The following is a 20592-nucleotide window of genomic DNA, read 5'->3' as shown; positions in this document are numbered from 1 at the left end:
AGGACTACCTAGCTCACCCGTGAGGCCCAGTCCTGTAGGGCTCCCTGCTCAGAGTTAACCTACTGGATTGGGTCCTATTCAAAATCGAGGTGGTAATGACGGTGATAGTGCTTCATCTGATATTTTTTTAGCCTAGTGGTTAGAGCACTTACCTGGGTTGTGAGAGACCTGGGTTCAATTCCCCCCTCAGGCAGAGGGGAAGAAAAGATTTGAACAGGGGTCTCCCAGCTCTCGGGAGCATGCTCTAACCACTGAGCTATGGGATAGTCTGATGTGGGGCTCTCTCATCAAGTTGTGGCACTGTATATAAACACTGGAGACTGGACTGTGGGTCCAGCTTACTGCTTTCCAGCTGGGTGCCCAAACCCCGTGGCTTTAGAATCATCCTGTCTCTTTGTGTATTGGGATTAAAAAATTCAAAACAAAATCCAGAAATTATAGTCGCATTCCTAATGAATCACAGATGCAAAAAGAGGCCATCCAAACCTCCTCAGCCCAAAATATGTGCCTGAAAATGAAGTCAGGCCAGTGTCCCCCGCGGCCCATGCCATCCCCCGTTCCTCCAATCACAATTCTTTTTTGTTTTCCTCCGCCCTAGCCAGCTACTGAATAGCTGCGCAAATTGTGGGAATCAGCCTTTCAGGTGTGATGTTGCAGGCCCGAAGACAGGCCAAACAGCCACTCTGCCACAGTGGTATAAAACCACTGCATTCACAACTCCCGTACACAGCAAATGCCCGTTCTTCCTCATGGAGGCAGATGCCGAGGCCTCTGGTGTCTGAAAAAAGTCTAACGGCAATTGTCCATAAGTCTGGCCATGCATTGGGGGAGACCCTCTGTTCTGAAGCCAGGAAATCTCTACTGGGCATATTCTGCCTGTCTGCCTCTCCCTCCCTCCCAGTGACTCTTTCACTATTTAGCCACAGTGGAACAGCTTGAACAGGAGAGACTGAGGGAGTCCCTCCCCCCATTTGACTATCTCATAGCACTCTCCTGGGAGACCCCTATTCAAATCCTTTCTCCTCCTCTGCCTGAGGGGGGAATTGAACCTGGTTTTCCGCATCCTAGGTGAGTGCTCTAACCAGTGGGCATTACCACCGCTGCTTTGTATACAGCGAGGCACCTAACTCATTCTTGCAAGGAACGACACTGGCGGCTAAGTGTCCAGGAGAGGGGTTCCTGGCTGTGGATCGCTATCATTGATAGGCTCAGACCAGACTTAGGGGCCTATCCCCATAAGGCAGTGGAGTTTGGAATACACCCCTCTCCTCAGCATCTCCCATTGGTGGGTCCTTACCTAGCATGCTGGCTTTTTGCAGATCACACTCTAAGGCACCTATCTCTCCCCATTCATAGAATAGGGAGTCTGGCTATGTGGGTCGCATTGTTGTTCCTGTGATTTTTCTAACCACCTAAAAATTAGGTGTCATAACTCTGAGCATCACAATGCCTTAGTCACTTTGTGGATCTGGGCCAAAGGGCCTTATAGAAAAGGGGGAGGAGGGAGCATCTCTGAATTTTGGTCCGATTTACCCTTCCAAAGTTTGGATCAGCATAAAAATCCTCCCTTGTATTTTGCTGCATCTTGCAAAACACTGATGTACAAAATCTGGAGTTAATTTCTTTGGAATGAGTAGCTATTTTTGTACTAAGCTATGATGTGGCCAGCAGCCTTGTATGTTCAGTAATGCTTGGCCTCAAGTCGCCTTGTTTAAAGTCTGTTATATATGGGTTGGCAGAGAAAATAAAGTGCCATTTTTTTAAGGGAAATATCTTTGGAAACCAAAGAGCTTGCCTGTCCAAACAGAGATAAAACAACTCGGATATCTCATCCCCCACCTTAAATCTTATTCCTAAATCAAAGCTCTGTATGTAACAGAGGAGTATTAACTTATACATATTTTGAATATGAGAGCACTGAAGTTGACACCAAATTAAATCAAGTAATAATCCAACTTCAGTTTTTGGCCTTTGCTAGGTGAATACTTGTGATGATCATTTACTTTTGTTTCACAGCATTGCTGCTTCACCGATTTTTAAAATAAGCGATTGTGTTCCCAATGCAAAAAAAGAGGCTTATAAACTTAGATCCATATCTCTTGCGGTTTTAGAGTCTATTTCAAAAATTGCAAAAAGCATAGAATTACAGCTGTGGTTGCTTTTTTTTGCAACCAGAAGAGGCATAATCATGATTTTTGGTTTCTTATTTAGGACAGTAGGTAGTCATATAGGCTATGCATGCGTGAAGTCTTGGAACACTTGTCTGGCCCCTGCCTATCTAGTCAGTAGCAAGTCACCTGATGCATAGATTGGGTGAATTATCTAGGAGTCTCTTGGAGAGACAAAGGAAAGAGGACTCTGTTATAATGCCTCCCTCCACCATCACGACCTCCCTTTGTGAAATTATGTCTGCGTAAATTATTTCAAAGTTGGTCTAGACATTAATTAGTGGATTAACAACAGCACTTCCACTCATTCCATAAGGCATGGAAATAGGCCCCTAGGAAAGAAAGCTCTGGCAGACACTGTATGTTCTTCTGTTTTAATTCATGTGTTTCCAAAACACAAAAATAATATTTAAAGATCGATGTAAAACAAACAAAAAAAGACATGAAAGTTACACAACTTGAATATTCACAGTATGTTTCCAAGAAACACAACTCTATTTCCTTAATTTAATCTTGCTGTTTATTAAAGTGGAACATCCTTCTCTTTCTTTCCTTAATGATGTGCTATTTATGACCACAAATCCTGAAATTCTGAACATAATCAATAGTGTAATTTCCTGGCAGAGTTCTGTGTCCTTAGCCATCAGATGGGAAGCTTGTAAGTCATGTCAAGCTCTGTTAGTTGCCTACATTCATAAGTTATTCAGTCTGCTTCACTGGGTCATTGGTGCCAAGCCTGTGTGTGGCAGGATATTTCACGGCCGAAGTCAACATTTCTGCAGGAAGTCTCTCCTCTGGGACAGTGCTGCCATCTTGATGCCACATGTCTCTTTACTTTGATAACAGCTGCTGACCCTTTGTGCCTCTGAAAACAACCCAAGATAGGACCCCATCCCGCAGTGCTTAGACCCTGGAAACTTCAGTGGCGGCGATGTATGAATCAGACGGCAGGGTTGGGCCGACAATGGAGAAACAGACGTCGTAGGACTTTTTAATAAAACAGGCTGTACTGCGGCAGGCTCTTATTAAACAATATGGCCCTTGGTAACCAAGCCTGCACAGGAAGGCAAACCCAGGGCATGCTGTAGACTAGAGGACAAGCTCGCCTTCAAATGAATCCAGCAAATAGACCCCATCCTAAATAGTAAGCAGCTAGCCAAACACACCTAGGACCAACTTGCTTCATTAGCAAGTGGCAGGCAGGCAGAGCTGCAGGGAAGAGATCTCTGTTAAATGTGCTGAGGGGCCAGTGTTTATATAAGCCTAGTATGGTAGCAGCTGGCCCTGACTTGTGTTTCTGAGCCCCTGGTGCCATACTAAACTAGCTCCCTCCTGAAACTTGACTATATTTCTCCAAAAAGAAAAGGAGGACTTGTGGCACCTTAGAGACTAACCAATTTATTTGAGCATGAGCTTTCGTGAGCTACAGCTCACTTCATCGGATGCATATTTCTCCAGTTCCACTCCTTATCCCGCACAGCAAGCCAGTGTGTGTGTGCAATGTTCTTGCTAACGGAGAAAGATTTGGTCATGCGCTTTTGCAGCGCATGCTGCGAGATGTGTATGTGCAGGTGAGAGAGAAGATCATACTGTGATTCATCCGATTCCTATTTATTGTCCTCCCATGGACGGAAGTAGATTGACATGCCTGGGCGGTACAGTGGGGACCCTGAGCCTGCAGACACCTGCTGGCCATTGGAACGAGACCTTAATAGTTTGTTTTCCTGGCCAGTGTAACCTGGCGCAGCGCGATCAGCAGGATTTGAACCCAGGAACTCTCCTGCTTTAAAAGCATGAATCTCTCCTATTTAAACTCAAGGTGTAGGAGCCTAAGTATGCTTGCCTCTGATATTCTGTAGCAGAGAGAACTCCTGCTGGCATTCCTGTTCCATCAGAGGAGGGAAACTGATTGCAGGGGGGATGGAGGAGTTGAGAGGATGAAGTTTGCTCTCTCTAATTCAATGATACTTCCCCATTGGGGTGGTTTTTTTTGTTTTTTTTTTTTTTTGGTTCTGACACGGTGTCGTTCAGGATGAGTAAAAACTAGCCGGGGCAGAGAGAGGGGAAACCTCTTTTCAGATTTTTTTCTCGAGATTGCACAGAGCTTTACCATGGAGTTTTGACTGGATAATTCTGCAGAAATTGTTGAAACTCCCCACGGGTTCTCTGTGGCCGTAGTGATCAGTCACAAATTAAATATGAAACGAACAGAGGCCAGTGTGCTAGAGAAACCGGGGTACATCAACAAATTCTGACTCCCATTACCATGGAGACCATTCCATTTCGGTTTCTTTTCGTGCCAGTCCAGCCTCAGCAGCAATCTAGCAATGTTTGTTGACACAGCATTCATTTGATGAATGGTTTGTGATTTGTCTAAATATTTGAGCAGTGCTACTTTAGTTACGGGCGTGGCAGCATTTTCACTGCAAGGTCTGTTTTATGATAGGCTTACGACTCCCCGGTTTAAAGGCCCAATCCAACCACCACTGATTTTTAATGGGAGTTGAACTGGGCCCTACATTTTCTTTAGGTTTAACATTGGATTTTGCAGATGGCCAGAGCACAGAACAGGGAGGTGAGAATTTCTGGGCTCTGTAACCAGTTCTGTGGGCTTGTGCAAAGAGCTTTCTGTGCCTCGCTTTCCTCATCCACAAGCTAACTGGATTGAGGTGGGATGTTCTAGGTGAATTTGCTGGCCAGCGTTAGCCAGGAGGTTGGATTAAACGGTCACAACAGTCTGAGAAAAGGGAGTGGTCACATTGCTTTCGCTACCTCATGGGGCTGTTTATGAAGAATCATGAGTTACTGTTTGCAAAATATTTTTGTAAACTATTCGTTTTTCTGTCATTAAACGCTCAATCCAGGTATGATCATTTTTGTTATACAGCTACAGTCTTTATTCCTGCATAATTATTACCTCACAGCCCTAGTCATGGATTGTGCTAAGCACTGCACTGACAGCGAACAAACAACAGTGATTTCAATAGGTTTTTGCTTCAGTAAAGGGCTCAGATTGTGCCTGAAATGTGATATAAAACTAATCAGCTATTTTTAAAGGGCAACAAAAATTGCATCGTAGTGATTTTGAAGGTGCCACCCACCATTCCTTGCTGTCTGATTTATGCAGAGTGCTTTACACACAAGCATTCATGGAAAACAGGAGCCATCTTGTTAGGATGAAACCTCTTGCTGATCCCTTTATAAATGCCCAGAAACAGGGACTGTCACTTTCTGAGAAGAATTTTGTGCAAAATCCTTGAGTTTCAAGAAGCTGTCGCGATGTTGGAGGAATAGCCGTACGCGTTGCAGTGGCGCTGAAAAATCCATGGATCTCGAACGAAGTTGATGGAGGGTGTTTGATTTATTTTTAGCCCCAAAGCAAGTAAGCACCTGCAGGAATCCCATTGATTTCCCATGAATAGGGACTGACTGCTGAACCAGAATCACATTTAACACTACTGCCAATAAAGTGGAATTTTTTTTTTAAACATTCAAATACTTTACAGGTTTCAGAGTAGCAGCCGTGTTAGTCTGTATTCTCAAAAAGAACAGGAGGACTTGTGGCACCTTAGAGACTAACCAATTTATTTGAGCATAAGCTTTCGTGAGCTACAGCTCACTTCATCTTTTCAAATACTTTAAGCACTCCCGATTAAGAAATGCATTGATCAGGCTATTAGCTTGCAATCCTTCAAACACTTATGAATGTGAATTGTTTTACACAAGTAACTGGGGGCTTGTCTACACTTACCAGGGGTTTGACACGCGGCGATCGATGCATCGGCGGTCAATTTAGTGGGTCTATTGAAGACCTGCTAAATCGACCGCCGATCGCTCTCCCGTTGACTCGTAGACTCCACCTGAACAAGATGTGCAAGGGAGCGTCTCCAGTCGGCATCACGTAGTGTGGCGCCCGCAGTAAGTAGATCTAAGTACGTCAACTTCAGCTGCATTGTTCACGTAGCTGAAGTTGCATATCTTAGATCGATCTCCCCCCATAGTGTAGACAAGTCTGGGACTACTTGGTTGCATAAAGCTACTCACACATAGAAGTGTTTTCAGGATCAGGGCCCTATGTCATCCCACTCTTCTTATGTGTTGGAACCTAGGTGATATGCATCCGTTTTTCAAAAACCCCTTCAGTACTCCAAGGCAACAGGATGTGTTGCAAACAAACTGGTAGCCTTAGCTTTGGCTTCCTTTCCCATCCCCCATACTCTAGGCTCTGGAGTATTGGTTTTAATGTGAAAATAGGACATAGCAAATAGCCAGGTTTATAGATTTTAAGTCCAGAAGGGATCATTAGGGTCACTGTGTCTCTCCCCCCGCCCCGCATAGCACGGGCTGTAGAATTTGATCCAGTAGTTTCTGTGCAGGAGCATTTATTGAGCCCAATAACTTGTGGTGGGATTAGACAGAGCGTGTCTTTTGGAAAGACATCCAGTCTCCAATGAACAGCACCAATTGTGAGAGGAACTGATCACTTCCCTGGGCGAGTTATGTCAGTGGTTAATTACCCTCCATGTTAAAAAGTACAAAAGGGTCCTGGTCCCCGAGCAGGGCTTCTAGGGGCTATGGGAACACAAAATTCACGAGGGGTGAAATCCTGGCCCCCTGGAAGTTTCACCATAGAATTCAGGGGATTTGATTCTCAGGCCTTGTCCACACTAGAGAGGGTTTGCCATGCCTCTATAGCTCTACCAGCCAGCCCTCCTAATGGAGGCATGGCTTAGAGCGGCAAAAGATGCGCTCCCACAAAAGACTTTTTTTTGCCAGTGTAACTGCACCTGCTCTAGGGCTTTTGCTGGCACAGCTGCAAGGGCTGGGGGGAGTAATTTTGTTTTTCACACTCGGACCCGATGTAGCTATGCCAACAAAACTTTTACATGGAGATCAGGCCTGGGGAAGTAAAGTGATGTGGAAAAAGTGTTCTGGGGGTGGAGAAACCCCACTTGTTTTTATTTACCATTTTTATTGGCCTACTTTTCTTATGTTTTCCCTTCCCTTTATTCTGGCAGTTTCTAGAGTTCAGGGAACTTTTCTTTCTTTATATTCCTGCTCTTCTGTCTCTTTTTACTGACCCATTGTGGCTCTTATCTGATTTTCTGGCTACAGGCTAAGTAGCTTTTTTTCAAAAGCCGTCACTCCTAGTGTTGCTTTACAGTTCAGGATCAGTAAACAGGGGGTATTTTGCGGCTGGGGTAGCTGTTATCTGTTTCTCTATAAATCACTCTTCTGGCCTCTGCAATCTGTCTGGTCTTCACCTTTTAAGGATGCAAAAGTTTTGAACCTGCTGCTTCACCTTAATCTCATGCAGAGCAGTATAATGCCATGTGACCTGCTCTTATTGTTACTGAAGTCAGAAAAGCCCGTAAGCATGTGTCCTAAGGTTACAGCTAAGCATGTAGTGGTTTCCTGAGTTGGGACGTGTGAGTTTCATCCTTGATTTCAATGAGGGCAGGTTCAGACACCGGGGATTTTAAGCACTCTAGCATTTAAAAATGTTTTCCCAAGTTTTTGAGCCGGTGTGATGAACAGTAAGTGAAGGCTTCTTTTGCAAAATGTTCCTCTTCTTGTGAATGTAGCTGTTGAGAAAAGGCAGGCAAATGAACATGGGCTGAAGACTGAGGGGGAAATTGGATTGCTAACTTCTAAAATGTCAATATTCTGTAATGGAAAAGAGTCGTTCTGTGATGCTCTCTCTTGCGTACAGCACTGCAAGTATGGTGTATGTGTCCCCAAGGAGCGAGAGGCACCGGTAACAGATGGAGCGTGGGGATCGTGGAGTCCCTTTGGAAGCTGTTCAAGAACCTGCGGAGGTGGCATAAAAACTGCAGTTCGAGAATGCAACAGGCCTGAGTGAGTACAATAGCACTGAAAAACCTACTGGTTTGACCGCTCGAGCGGTGACACTGACGCTGGATTGGGGGCCCAAACTGACCAAAATATTGACTGGGCCACCCAGATCTAAATATTTTAAGAGAGGTGGTGGGCTGCTCGAAAGCATTGGCCTGACTCTGCTCCAGATGACTCAGAGTTTTAAGATACCAACCAAATGTCCACCTAGCGCTACTGTATGAATCAAGTTCCTTCCACAAACACTTCATTAAGCCCTTTTATGCTTTTACATGTGAGCTGGCACAGATTAGACAAGCTCTGTGGAAATCTGGACCCTGCTTGTTTTTTTTGTTTTTTTTAAAAAAAGCATTTAAAGATGTTTATCATAAACGTGTCAAGCAAATTCATATGCCCTTTGAAATCACAGGGAATTTTGCCATTGACTTCAATAGGATCAATACCTGACCTGTAGAATGTTAGCAGCTGGTTTGAAAACAATCCGTTTAACGCAGTGACTAGGCTGATTTCTGCCTTACTGCCTGCACTCAGTCATTGTGAGTGATGAGGAGAGGAAGGGATCATCTGGGGCTCTGATTTGGGGTGGGCAGGAGAGTGTTTTCTGCTGAGTTGGCTGAAAACAGGAATTTGAAAAGGCAAAGTAAGAGTCGAGTGAGCACTTCAAGGCAGAAATCGTTCTACTTTCTTGCCGGTAGTGTCAGAAAGGTTATTGCCAAGGAAATTGGCATTAGCAGTGGGTCCGTGTCAGGTTTTGCATCAGCTCTTTGAAGTCTGTGGTAGATGAGTGTTAATTGAGGAAGGGAGGTTTAGACCAGGGACACTGGCATTAGAATGATACCTGGAGATTGCTCCGTTTGCGTGAGCAAATGTCACAGTAAAGGAAAGGCTGAGGGCAAGGGAATTGGACGTCGACAAGCTCGTTAAAATAATGCTGAGCACAACGCCAGAAACACAAACATCAGAGCGTCCTCACTCCTGACGGCCTCCGCCAGTTTTGCAACAACTGAGCAATGCAGAAACTGGGTGGCTCTTCACAGGTAAAATATAATTCCATGTGTGCAAAGGATGCTCAAAGCAGCCATCCAGTCAAACACTCAGACCTTTCTGATGAACGACATTCCTGGTGGGATGGAGCACTAGGAAGCTGGATGGATAGTTTCTCTGGTAAGAAGTCTCCTGGACCTCAAAGCCTAGCCTCTTCAACACTACCTCCTTCTGCAATTCAGAAGTTAAATTGTGTGTATTTGCAAACATAGTTGTAGGCTGGCATTTTCAAAAGTACCAAAGTGAGTTAGGCCAGTGGTTCTCAAAGCCAGTCTGCCACTTGTTAAGGGAAAGCCCCTGGCACGCCGGACAGGTTTGTTTACCTGCTGCGTCCGCAGGTTCGGCTGATCGCAGCTCCCTCTGGCCGCGGTTCGGCGCTCCAGGCCAATGGGGGCTGTGGGAAGTGGCGCAGGCCAAGGGACATGCTGGCTGCCCTTCCTGCAGCCCCCATTGGTCTGGAGTGGCGAACTGTGGTCAGTGGGAGCCGCGATCGGCTGAACCTCTGAACACGGCAGGTAAACAAACCCATCCGGCGTGCCAGGGGCTTTCCCTGAACAAGCGGCGGACTGGCTTTGAGAACCACTGAATTAGGCGACAGCGCCCATTGAAAACCAGTGGGAGCTGGGTGCTTAACAATCTAATGCACTTTTAAAAACACCACCCATAGTGCAGGCAGTTGTGCTTATTTTCCTGGATTTCTTTCGAGAGCATTGTAACTCCCATTGTCCTCCCCTTGAACCCACCATGAAGTCTCCACAGAGGTTTTTTTTTGTTTTTTTTTTGTCTTAGGCTGGCCCACGGAGGTTTTACGGTGACTTTGTTTTGCCATTTAAATTTGATATCATGATGGATGTGGGCTGCAAGGACCTACGTTCTCCTCATGAGATTTTTGTGATGTGCAAGTGAGTGAGACAAGTGAATAAGGTTAGAAAGAAAGAAAGAGAAAGAAAGAAAGAAAGAAAACCTCTGCATAGCCTCTCACCCTCATTTTAAAACTCACATTCTTCCCCCCTTTTCAAAATGTTCTTTTCTAAAATATCGACTGGCACTAGTCTAGCTGAAAAGCAGTTTTATTCCTAACTGTTTTGACTGTGTTCTGACACCCTATAAAAACAATAACAGACAACCCAAGTTTCTGAAGTCGGATCCAAATGACTTTTTATTTGCCCTTGTATATTAAAAAAAGACTTCACATTTGTAAACAGATTGTTTTTTTTATATGAGCATGCAGGTTGGCGCCTTGAATGCCAATGAAATGGTCTGTTATACTGACTGTGTGAAGAGCCTCTCAAATCCAACATTTAAAATGGAAAAAGCCCAGTAACTCTTAGTTGGAGTCCTGCTCCTGCCTCTGTCTATAATATGTTCTGACACCTACATGGTCGAGCACTTTGTAGAACAGTAGGAAGCTGTAAGCCTACGACAGGCAAGCAGACTGTGCTTTGACATGCACTCATAGGAATGTATTAGCTGCCCAGACCAGCCCCTTCACCTGGGCAATCCAAGCTGGATGGTAACGCTAAAGCCAACTGCTGCAGCATATCACAGACGGTATCTGTATTGATGGCACAGTGTGTCAAAGAAAGGCACGGTTGCAGTAACAGCAGAAGGAAGCATAGCTCTTAGGACATCAGCACAGGGGGCCCCATTTGCAGGAAAGGCTGTTTGGATCTCAGCATCATCCCTGTCTGTGGTTTTAGCCAGATCTGCATTTCTGGTATGTCACGGGAGTAGCTACGTGTGTTGAAAGCTGGCTGAGTTTGACATGTAAGCATATCTACAAATAAATGTGCCGAGCCGCTTAACTGCTGAGCTGCTGGCAATACGGTTAGCTCGTAATAGAGCTACAGATTAAAACGCTTCTGAGCTTTCCCCGTTGAAATGTGTTCAGTCTTTTTTTTGGGAAAGGGGTGGTCAGATCGGGTTTTCAAAAGGTGGCCTCTGTTGGCGTGCATGCCATCTCTTTCCAAATTTCTGTGTAGTCTCACTTGAGTACAAAAGCTCCACTCCACACACCCGCACAAAGCCCATCATTTGCCTGCACAAGTGATTGGGTGCACAGAGTTTTGTGCATTGAACTGCATGCAGGTGGAGACCGGGTTCATACCCATTGGGAAGACCCGGCCCTCGTGGGTCAGGTTTTGATGCATGTAAAATGGAAGTCTAGCCCTATCGTGAAATATTTGGTCAGGAAGATGGCATGCTGGCAACATTTTAGCTTGAAACATGCAATGCTAAGAAGATCAGTCCCGTTAGTGGAAAACATTGTGGGTGTTTCTGTATATTGCCTCTGTGTGCCTGTTTGCAAATGCAATGACCTTTGATGCATATCATAGAGTTTGCACGCTCAGAACCCCTTTTGTGTATGCCCCGTCACGTGTTGCACATGTAAATTATGTCACTTGTGCCCACAAAGGTGTTGCACATGCATAAGTGCACTTCGTATAATAACTCGGGACAGTGGGGTTGTGTCCAGCTCTCCTGAAGCAGAACGTAATCACGCTGATGCCTTGAGAGGTAAGTGTGAAAAATAATAAAGCTTAGCATTTACATAGGGTGTATTATATAGTCAAAACAAGTCAGTGTGGGAGCACAGAGGAGAACCCAGGTCTGTCTCCTAGTGTGATTTGTTAGGCCACGTACTGAAATGGAAGGATCTTTGAATCTCTAGCAGGGATTTAGCTGGGTGTGGGTGGGTGTGCGGAGCAGAGTTGGGAAGGGAATATTGCTAGACTGGAGAAACAGTCCACAACAGAAGTTACCTGCTAGTACAGATGCTTCAGAAATGGTAGGGTTACGCATAGAATGAGCAGGTTTGTATGCATGAATTACTTCATTTTCCATCATCTGCCACTTGTTGATGGCTGTCCATAAAAAAGTATTCCACCGTGCTGGTTGAGAATGGCTAATGCGCCAGTATTTCTTCATGGCATTAAAAATGTCACATGTTATTGGTGAAAATCCATGTCTGAAAATATTTTATATGAAACTGATTTCCTGGTCAGGGTCAGCCATCTCAGTTTTACCAGGCTCTGTTAAAGTTTTTCAAGTGTGTCTCAAAAATTATCAGAGTGGTTTGGGGCTAGTTTGAAAAAAAAATCAATGTAAGCGTGTTTAAGCCTCCAATACTAGCAGAAGGGAAATTTAATAGCAAAGTTACGAAGCTGACAGATCATGGCAAGTTTTAGCATTCTTTGCTTTATGGTAGGTTCTTGTATGCAGTATATTATCTCTAATCTCAAATATCATGTCTAAAAATTTTAATTGCTTAAAGGTCTAATTGTAGGGGGGGGGAGTGTTGAAGTGGTTAGTATTACATATGACAAGAATCCTGCATATTCTTGTTTACTACCTTAATATGAAAAAACACATCTTCTGTTCATGATATCTGTTTATAATGGGAGCATTATGCTTTAAAGAGTCATAGCTGCAATGTATTTCTCTCTTTAAAACATACACGGGCAGAGGGTTTGCATAATTTAAGGCCATCATGAAATTGTAGTACTGCCTTTGCAATGTAAATGGAAAATAGTTTCAAACTGAAACTAATTCTTGTGTCATAAGAACCCTGTGAACCCTAACCTGGGTTATTTTTGGTTTCAGAAGATCTGTAATGTTCACCTAAGAATGAAAACTCTCCGCCCTAATAATTAAACTATTATTCTGATCTATGTTCTCCTGCAACCTCAAGTGTTACTGATTTGAAGGTTGGAAGCAAATTTGATATGCTGCTGGGATCAGCACAAAAAAGTTTATATTTGGTATGCTTGTAAAACCAGGACTGTCCAAGCGGAGATTCCTGACAGTTTTTTTAAATTAAAATAATAATTTTGACTATAAATGACATCAAAAATTTGTAATTCAGAAAATGTTGACCTGTTCTAGTTCAAATTCATGTTCCCAGATGACATTCAGTGGTGTCAAGTCATGTTGCCTGGGTTTGTGTTGGAGTTTGCTGTAGCATGTTGGATTACTCAGATGCCCAAATGCCTCTTGTGCATGGCAGGTACTTGTTTACAAGAACTAGAGCTCTGCTTTTATTTCCTGGTTTAAGATCAATGTGTCCAATTCTATATGAGTCTAAATTGTGGTAACTCCATTGATGTCAATTACATAAGTACAAGTTTCAGAGTGACAGCCGTGTTAGTCTGTATTCGCAAAAAGAAAAGGAGTACTTGTGGCACCTTAGAGACTAACCAATTTATTTGAGCATGAGCTTTCGTGAGCTACAGCTCACTTCATCGGATGCATACGTAGAGGATCTGTCCCAGTTCTGAGTACTCCCTATTTCTCTTTCCAAAAAATTATGCTGTAAGAGGATCAATGTGGCCCTGTCTCACTGCCTGCATTGAGGGCTAGGTTCTGCCCACCACTCTCTGGCCAATTAGCTGAGCCAGCGTGGGAGTGGGAAGTGAGAAAATGTCACTGGTGCTCGTAGCCAGCAGTAGATGACAACTCCTTGGAAACAGGGCAGAGAGGATACTTCCGCAGAAATGTGTTTCCAGGCTTGTCTATGTGTACTGCTTTAGCTAAAGGGTTGATTTTAAATTGATTTACGTATCCCAGTGCAAAAGGCTGGGTGAACACTATATCACATTGACGTAAAGTGAAGTACTGTTGATTGAGCTTCAGGTGATTAGGAACAGGGTTAAGCCAAACCAAAATAAGCCGACTTTAACCTGAACTAAGAGCGTCCGCACTGCGTTTTTCACTGGTTTAAATAAATGGCCAAGTAGCCAAGGCCACAGAGTCATAAGACTGCTCTTGGTGTGAGTAGAGCTTATGTGTCACCCTTTGCAGAGAACTGTGCTGAAAGCCAGAATCTCGTTTTCTCTGTCTAGAGAAGAATTAAGCAATCCACAGTACAGACACCTTCATTTCATTGAGGAGAGGCAATCACTGACAGGCAAAGTGGTGTCTTTTTAGCTACCGATGCATTGTATTTCTTTTGTGGTCGTTGGCTGAGATGAAATGTCTGCCTGCCCGATCTATCTACAAATACGCCATACGTGTGTTAACAATGGTAGGTAGAGCTGGGTAGAACGACCATAATCTCTTCTCCAGTGACCCAGGGAGGGAATGGCTTATCTGATGCGTAGGAGTCTTTTCACTGGAGAGTGAGTCAGTGGGTGAGCCCAATCTGCAGAGCTCCTATTTTTCTCCTGGAATCATTAGGCTGCTGGAGTGCTGCGACCACTGCTTGTCCTGCTGATCAATGTTGTCTCATTGTTGCCTTATATTTCCCTGTCAGCCTGTCTGTAGCCATGTGTGTGTTGTCTCTCCTCTAATCCTTAGATTGGGGTGGGCACCGTCTTTGTTCTTTTGTGTGTGTACAGCACCAAGGACAGTAGAGTCCTGATCCATGCCTCGGGCTCCTAGGCACTCCAGTAATACAAATAAATAATAATAATGCTCTGGTATTGACTCATCTTAAAAGGGAGCATGCAAGTGAGTAATCTGTACTAGCGAGGCAGTGTTGACTGGGAAGCACAGGATTTGGAGGCAGGCCACCTGGTTTCCATTTCTGCTTTGCCAGTGTCCTGTTAAGAGAGTGCATTTGCCTTTACATGCCTCAGTTTCCCTATCTGTATAATAGATATTACTGGGGCTGCCTCCGCCGATGAAGTATTTTGAGATCTACAGAAGGAAAACACTATATATGAGCTAAATATTATTGCTATAAATGTGGGAAGATGTATTTTTGGTGGTAGGCTGCATGTTGTCATGCTAGTCATTGAAGATCGTCTGACATTTGCACAATTTATATTTGTTTCACTTTCTTGTATTATGGCTCATTAGGGAAATCTCAGAATGTATTTGAATTTGGAAAGTTTCCCTTGCAATTTGTTTTGTTCAGAGGCATACTGAATGGGAAGCAGATGCTACTGTCATTTTAGGGGGAGGTTTTTTTGAGGTAGAAATGGAAGTTAGGCACCAAACTCCAGCCCACAGTCAATCTCCCATTTATATTTTTACGGATCTCCCCCGGAGATTGTGTAACACTGCCTTCTACAGGACAGAACATTTCAGCCCCATCCACTATTTATCTATTTGGAATGTTCTTGCCCTCTTATGGGCTGGTCTAAAAAGAGTGTATTAAATGCAAAGAGTTGGGTTAATGGAGACTCGTGATTGATATTTTCCATGCCCAAAAGTTATGAGGAAAGTTAACTCGGCCCCTGTGTGCGCATGTACTGTTCTGTACAACTTTTGGCTTATGGATACTATTTTTTCAGGAGTCACCTAAATTGGCTCCTCCCAGATTTAATTTAAAGTGTCATATCTTTGCTTCTGTAACACCACAAAATAAAGGAGAGCTGCAGTTACATTTGATTGTGTTATCAAACAAATAAACCCACCTTTTGAATGTATGATCTAGCAGTTCTGCTCTTAAATCTAATGTTTCACCTTTTGGAGCTTTAATTTTAAATTGGTTGTAGATGGTGGCTAGAACAAACTGCTGGTGGATTAGACACTGGGCCAACGGGGCCCGTGCCTCAGGGCCCCAAAAACTGGGCACCCCCACGGCTGACCTGCTTTGCCCGTGGCACTCCTCCCGTGGTCCAGCTCCACCCACCCGGCGCTCCTGCCAGGGAGTGGGGGAAGTCCCCGTGCTCCAACCTTGCTCCCCGGTAGGAGTGCGGGAGGAGGCAGAGCGGGGACTGCAGATGGAAGGCGTGTGGAGGGGCCCCCACTTGCTCTGGCCCAGGGTCCCACAGAAGCTTAGTCTGCCAATGGGCTCTTTCCAAGGTCATGTTATTTTGTTGCTGTTTATTTGTATCATCCTGGTGCCTAGGAGTCCCACTCATCTAACAGGACCCCGTTGTGCTAGGCACTGTGCAAACACAGAGCAAGATGGTCCCTACTCCAAAGAGCTGACAATTTTAAATGTAAGATAAGTGACAACAAGTGGGTAGAGTGGACAGACTGGGAGCACAAGGAGATGACACGAAATACTGGTCAGCATTGTTCTGGTTAAAAGATTGTAATTGGTTAAAACTGGATTGGTAACTGGTTAAAAGATAGGAAACAAAAGATAGGAATAAATGAGCAGTTTACAGAATGGAGAGAGGTAAATAGTGGTGTCCCCCAGGGATCTGTATTGGGACCAATGTCGTTCAACATATTCATAAGTGATCTGGAAAAAGGCGTAAACAGTGAGGTGGCAAAATTTGCAGATGATACAAAACTACTCAAGACTACTCAAAGCAGACTGCAAAGAGCTACAAAAGGATCTCTCAAAACTGGGTGACTGGGCAACAAAATGGCAGATGAAATTCCGTGTTTGCAAATGCAAAGTAATGCATGTTGGAAAACATAATCCCAACTATACATATAAAATGATGGGGTCTATATTAGCTGTTACCACTCAATAAAGAGATCTTGGAGTCATTGTGGATAGTTCTCTGAAAACATCCACTCAATGTGCAGCAACAGTCAAAAAAGCCAACAGAATGTTGGTTCTCATTAGGAACAGGATAGATAATAAGTCAGAAAATATCATATTGCCTTTATATAAGCCCCTGGTATGCCCACATCTTGAATACTGTGCGCAGATTTGGTCGCCCCATCTCAAAAAAGATATACTGGAGTTGGAAAAGGCACAGAAAAGGGCAAGAAAAATTATCAGGAGTATGGAACAGCTTCTGTGTGAAGAGAGATTAATTAAGGGACTTTTCAGCTTGGAAAAGAGATGACTGTCGGGGAGGGTTATGATGGAGATCTGTAAAATCACTGGTGTGGAGAAAGTAAATAAGGAAGTGTTATTTACTCCTCATAACACAAGAACTAGAGATCGCCAAATTAATCAGCAACAGGTTTAAAACAAACAAAAAGAATTATTTCTTCACACAATGCACAGTCAACCTGTGGAACTCTTTGCCAGAGGATGTTGTGAAGGCCAAGACTATAACAGGGTCCAAAAAAGAACTAGATAAGTTCCTGGAGGATAGGTCTACTGGCTATTACCCAGGATGGGCAGGGACGGTGTCCCTAGCCTCTGATTGCTGGAAGCTGGGAATGGGCGACAGGGGATGGATCACTGGATGATTACCTGTTCTGTTCATTTCCTCTGGGGCACCTGGCATTGGCCACTGTCGGCAGACAGGATACTGGGCTAGCTGGACCTTTGGTCTGACCCAGTATGGCTGTTCTTATGTCCTATCCATTGTCAAGTTTTCTGTAGGCATCACAGCAAAAGAGTTTTAAGCGGGATTTGAGGAAGAACACTGCAGATATCTATAGAGATGTGAGGGGCCAGCATAAAAGAAAACATGAAGATGGTTGCTTGAAAATTTAACAAGCAGGTGATCAGGGCCAGTTCTAGGAGTGGACAAGCAGGATGATTGCTCTGGGGGCCAGCTTCCAGAGGGCGCTGTACGGTTGTGCCACTGACCCTTTTTCCCTTCGGGGAGGGAGTGCTAAAAACATGCTCTGTCCTGACCAGCCGGTCTCCTGCCGGTGATGAAGGGTGACAGTTGTAACAATTTTTTTTTTAAACTGGACGATGTCATGGTCTGGAAGGCATGCTGCATCCTTTCCCATGCTCAATCCTCAAAAGTGGCCAGATGGAATTTTACCAGAATTTCTGGAACAATTATCCTTTGAGCTGACAATAAGCACCATACTTTTCATCACAAAAGGTACTTCCTAGGTCCGAAAATGAGTTCCTGTCCTGAAAATGCTTTCTGATCAGTACCTCTAATGTCATAGTGGGATCGCTCATTCTCTCATTACTGCTGACAGCTACTGGCAGGTCTCCTTTGGCTCATGTAGAAGAGACAGGTGGTTTTGGGGTGGCAGGTTGTGAGTAGAGCTGGTCAAAAGCGGTTTGCCGGAATGATTTCCTGATGGTAAGTGCCCTTTCTGTGGGGAAAATTTCAGTTTCCCCATCAGGAAAGTCAAAATGACAGCTGCCCACCTGGAAGGCTCTTGTCAATTTCACTTTCTGCAATTGAAATTGACAAGAGGAGCCTAGACTTTCACCCATGTGAAGAAGCTGTTACTTGGCTGTGCAAGGAAAATGGTGATGGTGGTGTTTTAGTTCCTCGCTATCAGAATCAACAAGGGCTCCTAGGCTCTACAGTAATACAAACAATAAACAATAATTGTCACAGCAAGGTGCTCTAGACCATCAATGGTCATGAAGCTCTTACGGTGATGAGGTCCGGGTACATCTTTCTAGGGATCGTCCCATCTTTATTTGTAGATTCTCACAACATAAAATTTAAAATTACTACAGCAGAGGGGGAATTTATTCCTCTGGGGAATCTTTCTCTCTGCCCACTCTCTCCATCATAATCTGTGTTCCTCAGAAGAGGGTGGAGTCTGCCATGCCAATGAGGCAATTCCCTTAAAGATATACAAAAACTGGATTCATTAGCTAGTCTGCTTGCAGTAGCATGATAAAAATAGCAGTATGGCCGTGACTGCATGCGTGGTGGCTCGGGCTAGCTGCCCAAGTACAATCTCTCCTGACCCCCTGAGCTGCCATCCATGCAGTCTTCTGCCAAGCGCCGTCCCAACTGCTGTACAGAAACAAACTGACCCTGGACTTTGCTTAGTTGTTTTTTTGGATCTCTGAGGATTGTTAAGCATCCCGCCCTGACTCCCTTGCCTATTGATTTTTTTATTTTTTTTTGCACCTCTGCAATTCCCAGCTTTCATTTGTAACCGGAAGTAGGTGAATGGAAATCTCACAAGAGAGCATCGTTTCACTGGATTTTCAGTCCAAAGTAGTTCCGAACTTGTTTGAGGTTTCCCCTTTGCAGCTCCATATTCAGGCCTGCATTCCAGCCCACTTTGAGCTGTGTCCTATTGTGGATCTGGATCTATCTGCCTTTCAGGTATCCCACTAGTCGGTTGAGCAGTGGCAAATTATCAGGGCTTTGTGATGAGCTGTAGGGTGTAGCTCACTCTACCTCACTCCTTCTCCCCCCGGCCCCATCTTTATTTTCCTTTGTCTTTGTTCTTATTTCTTAACCCCTTCCACTTACTGCTTGCAGTAGTTAGCTGTCACTTTGAGATCTTTCTTAAAGAAATGCATGAACAAAATATAGGCTCTACATCACCAGTGACAGAAAAGAAGTGTTGTAAATAATAAATGTCTTGAACTAGTTAGAGGAATGTGATTGTGGGACCGGTCGCTGGTAGCATAGCACTTGATCCAAGGCTCATTAAAGTCAGTGGAGAAACTCCTGTTTGCATCAGTAGGCTTTGAATCAGGCCCATCATGAGCAAGCATGGGAGCGATCCAAAGGAGTTTAAGCTTCTTCCTTTACCCCGTGCGTGCAGAGCAGCCATCGTTGTGTAATGAGGTGGAGGGTGGCAGCAGAGACCAAAGTCATCTTTCCTTTTGGAAGGCTGGGGAAGGCTTGTGGGTGGCTGCAGGCTCTGGTTGCTGTGTTATGGAATCTCTGAATAAAGGAATAATGTAATGTTAAATACAGGCTCTCCACATCGTAATAAGAACACTGAACCTGGTACCCGGCCTGGGGCTCAAACCCAGGAAGAGTAACATACATGCTCATGTGCAATTGAGGCAGCATACACAGTCCCTGGGAAAAGAAAATGGGTAGCATTCTAACCACTTTCCTGGCTGCTGCAGGAATGAGCTTGATGGGTTTCATAGCCCCCAGTCTCATTTGGAAGAGCGTCTTTCATGAGATGGGAGAGTGAGGTTGAGAGGCTCAAAGGATGAAAAGTACCAAAACTTAATATATTAGGGAGAGAGAAAGAGAGAACTCAAAAAGAGGCTCTGTTGATACACTGCATCTTAAGCTTGTGGTTGATCATTGCATCTTAGAACTAAAGTGATTTTTTTTTCCAGGCCCAAGAATGGTGGGAAATATTGCGTGGGTCGTCGAATGAAGTTTAAATCCTGCAACACTGAACCATGCTCTAAACTAAAGAAAGACTTCCGAGATGAGCAGTGTGCTGACTTTGATGGGAAGCATTTTAACATTAACGGTCTACCTCCTAATGTGCGTTGGGTTCCTAAATACAGTGGAAGTGAGTATGTCAGGAAATTAATGTCAGCCTCCTTGAAATGGCTGCATAAGGGAATAGAATTAAAATAACGTTACCTTTTGCTTTTCCAGTTTTGATGAAAGATCGGTGCAAGTTGTTCTGTAGGGTAGCAGGAAACACAGCCTACTATCAGCTCAGGGACCGAGTTGTTGATGGCACCCCTTGTGGCCCAGACACAAATGACATCTGTGTGCAAGGACTTTGTCGGGTAAATATTTCCTTCTGCTGTTTAACTAGGTTGTTTTCTTGTTTCTATTGAAAAGATCCGTTCTCGATCCCACTTCCGCATTCTGGGCTTCACTGGTGCTAGTGTGGATTCTTCCTGAGGCAAATCAAAGAAGTCCTGCTGTCATGGTCATGTGCCCTGTGACTGGAATTTTCAGAGAGCTTAGTGCGCACACCTGGGCCTGGATTTTCCAGAGACCTCAGCAACTATTTTGGCACCTTAAGAAGTGACCAGTTTTTCAAAAGAGCTCAGCACTGCGCTTTTTGAAAA

The 20592-nt window shown here is 44.3% G+C and overlaps 1 protein-coding gene across 6 annotated transcripts in view; it reads left to right on the top strand.

The window, feature by feature from the left end:
* ADAMTS9 (ADAM metallopeptidase with thrombospondin type 1 motif 9) overlaps positions 1 to 20592 on the top strand; it is a 134956-nt gene that overhangs the window by 35175 nt on the left and 79189 nt on the right. For all 6 annotated transcript variants that reach the window (XM_078853543.1, XM_078853542.1, XM_078853544.1 and 3 more), the window contains 3 exons: positions 7882 to 8027; positions 19897 to 20078; positions 20168 to 20304. In XM_078853543.1, coding sequence (XP_078709669.1) covers positions 7882 to 8027; positions 19897 to 20078; positions 20168 to 20304 — 465 coding nt within the window. The remainder of the gene's footprint in view (positions 1 to 7881; positions 8028 to 19896; positions 20079 to 20167; positions 20305 to 20592) is intronic.

Source organism: Lepidochelys kempii, chromosome 7, assembly GCF_965140285.1.
Source record: "Lepidochelys kempii isolate rLepKem1 chromosome 7, rLepKem1.hap1, whole genome shotgun sequence".
NCBI lineage: Eukaryota > Metazoa > Chordata > Testudines > Cheloniidae > Lepidochelys > Lepidochelys kempii.
Note: the sequence above shows the minus strand (reverse complement) of the source record. Positions and strands in the feature narration are given on the sequence as shown.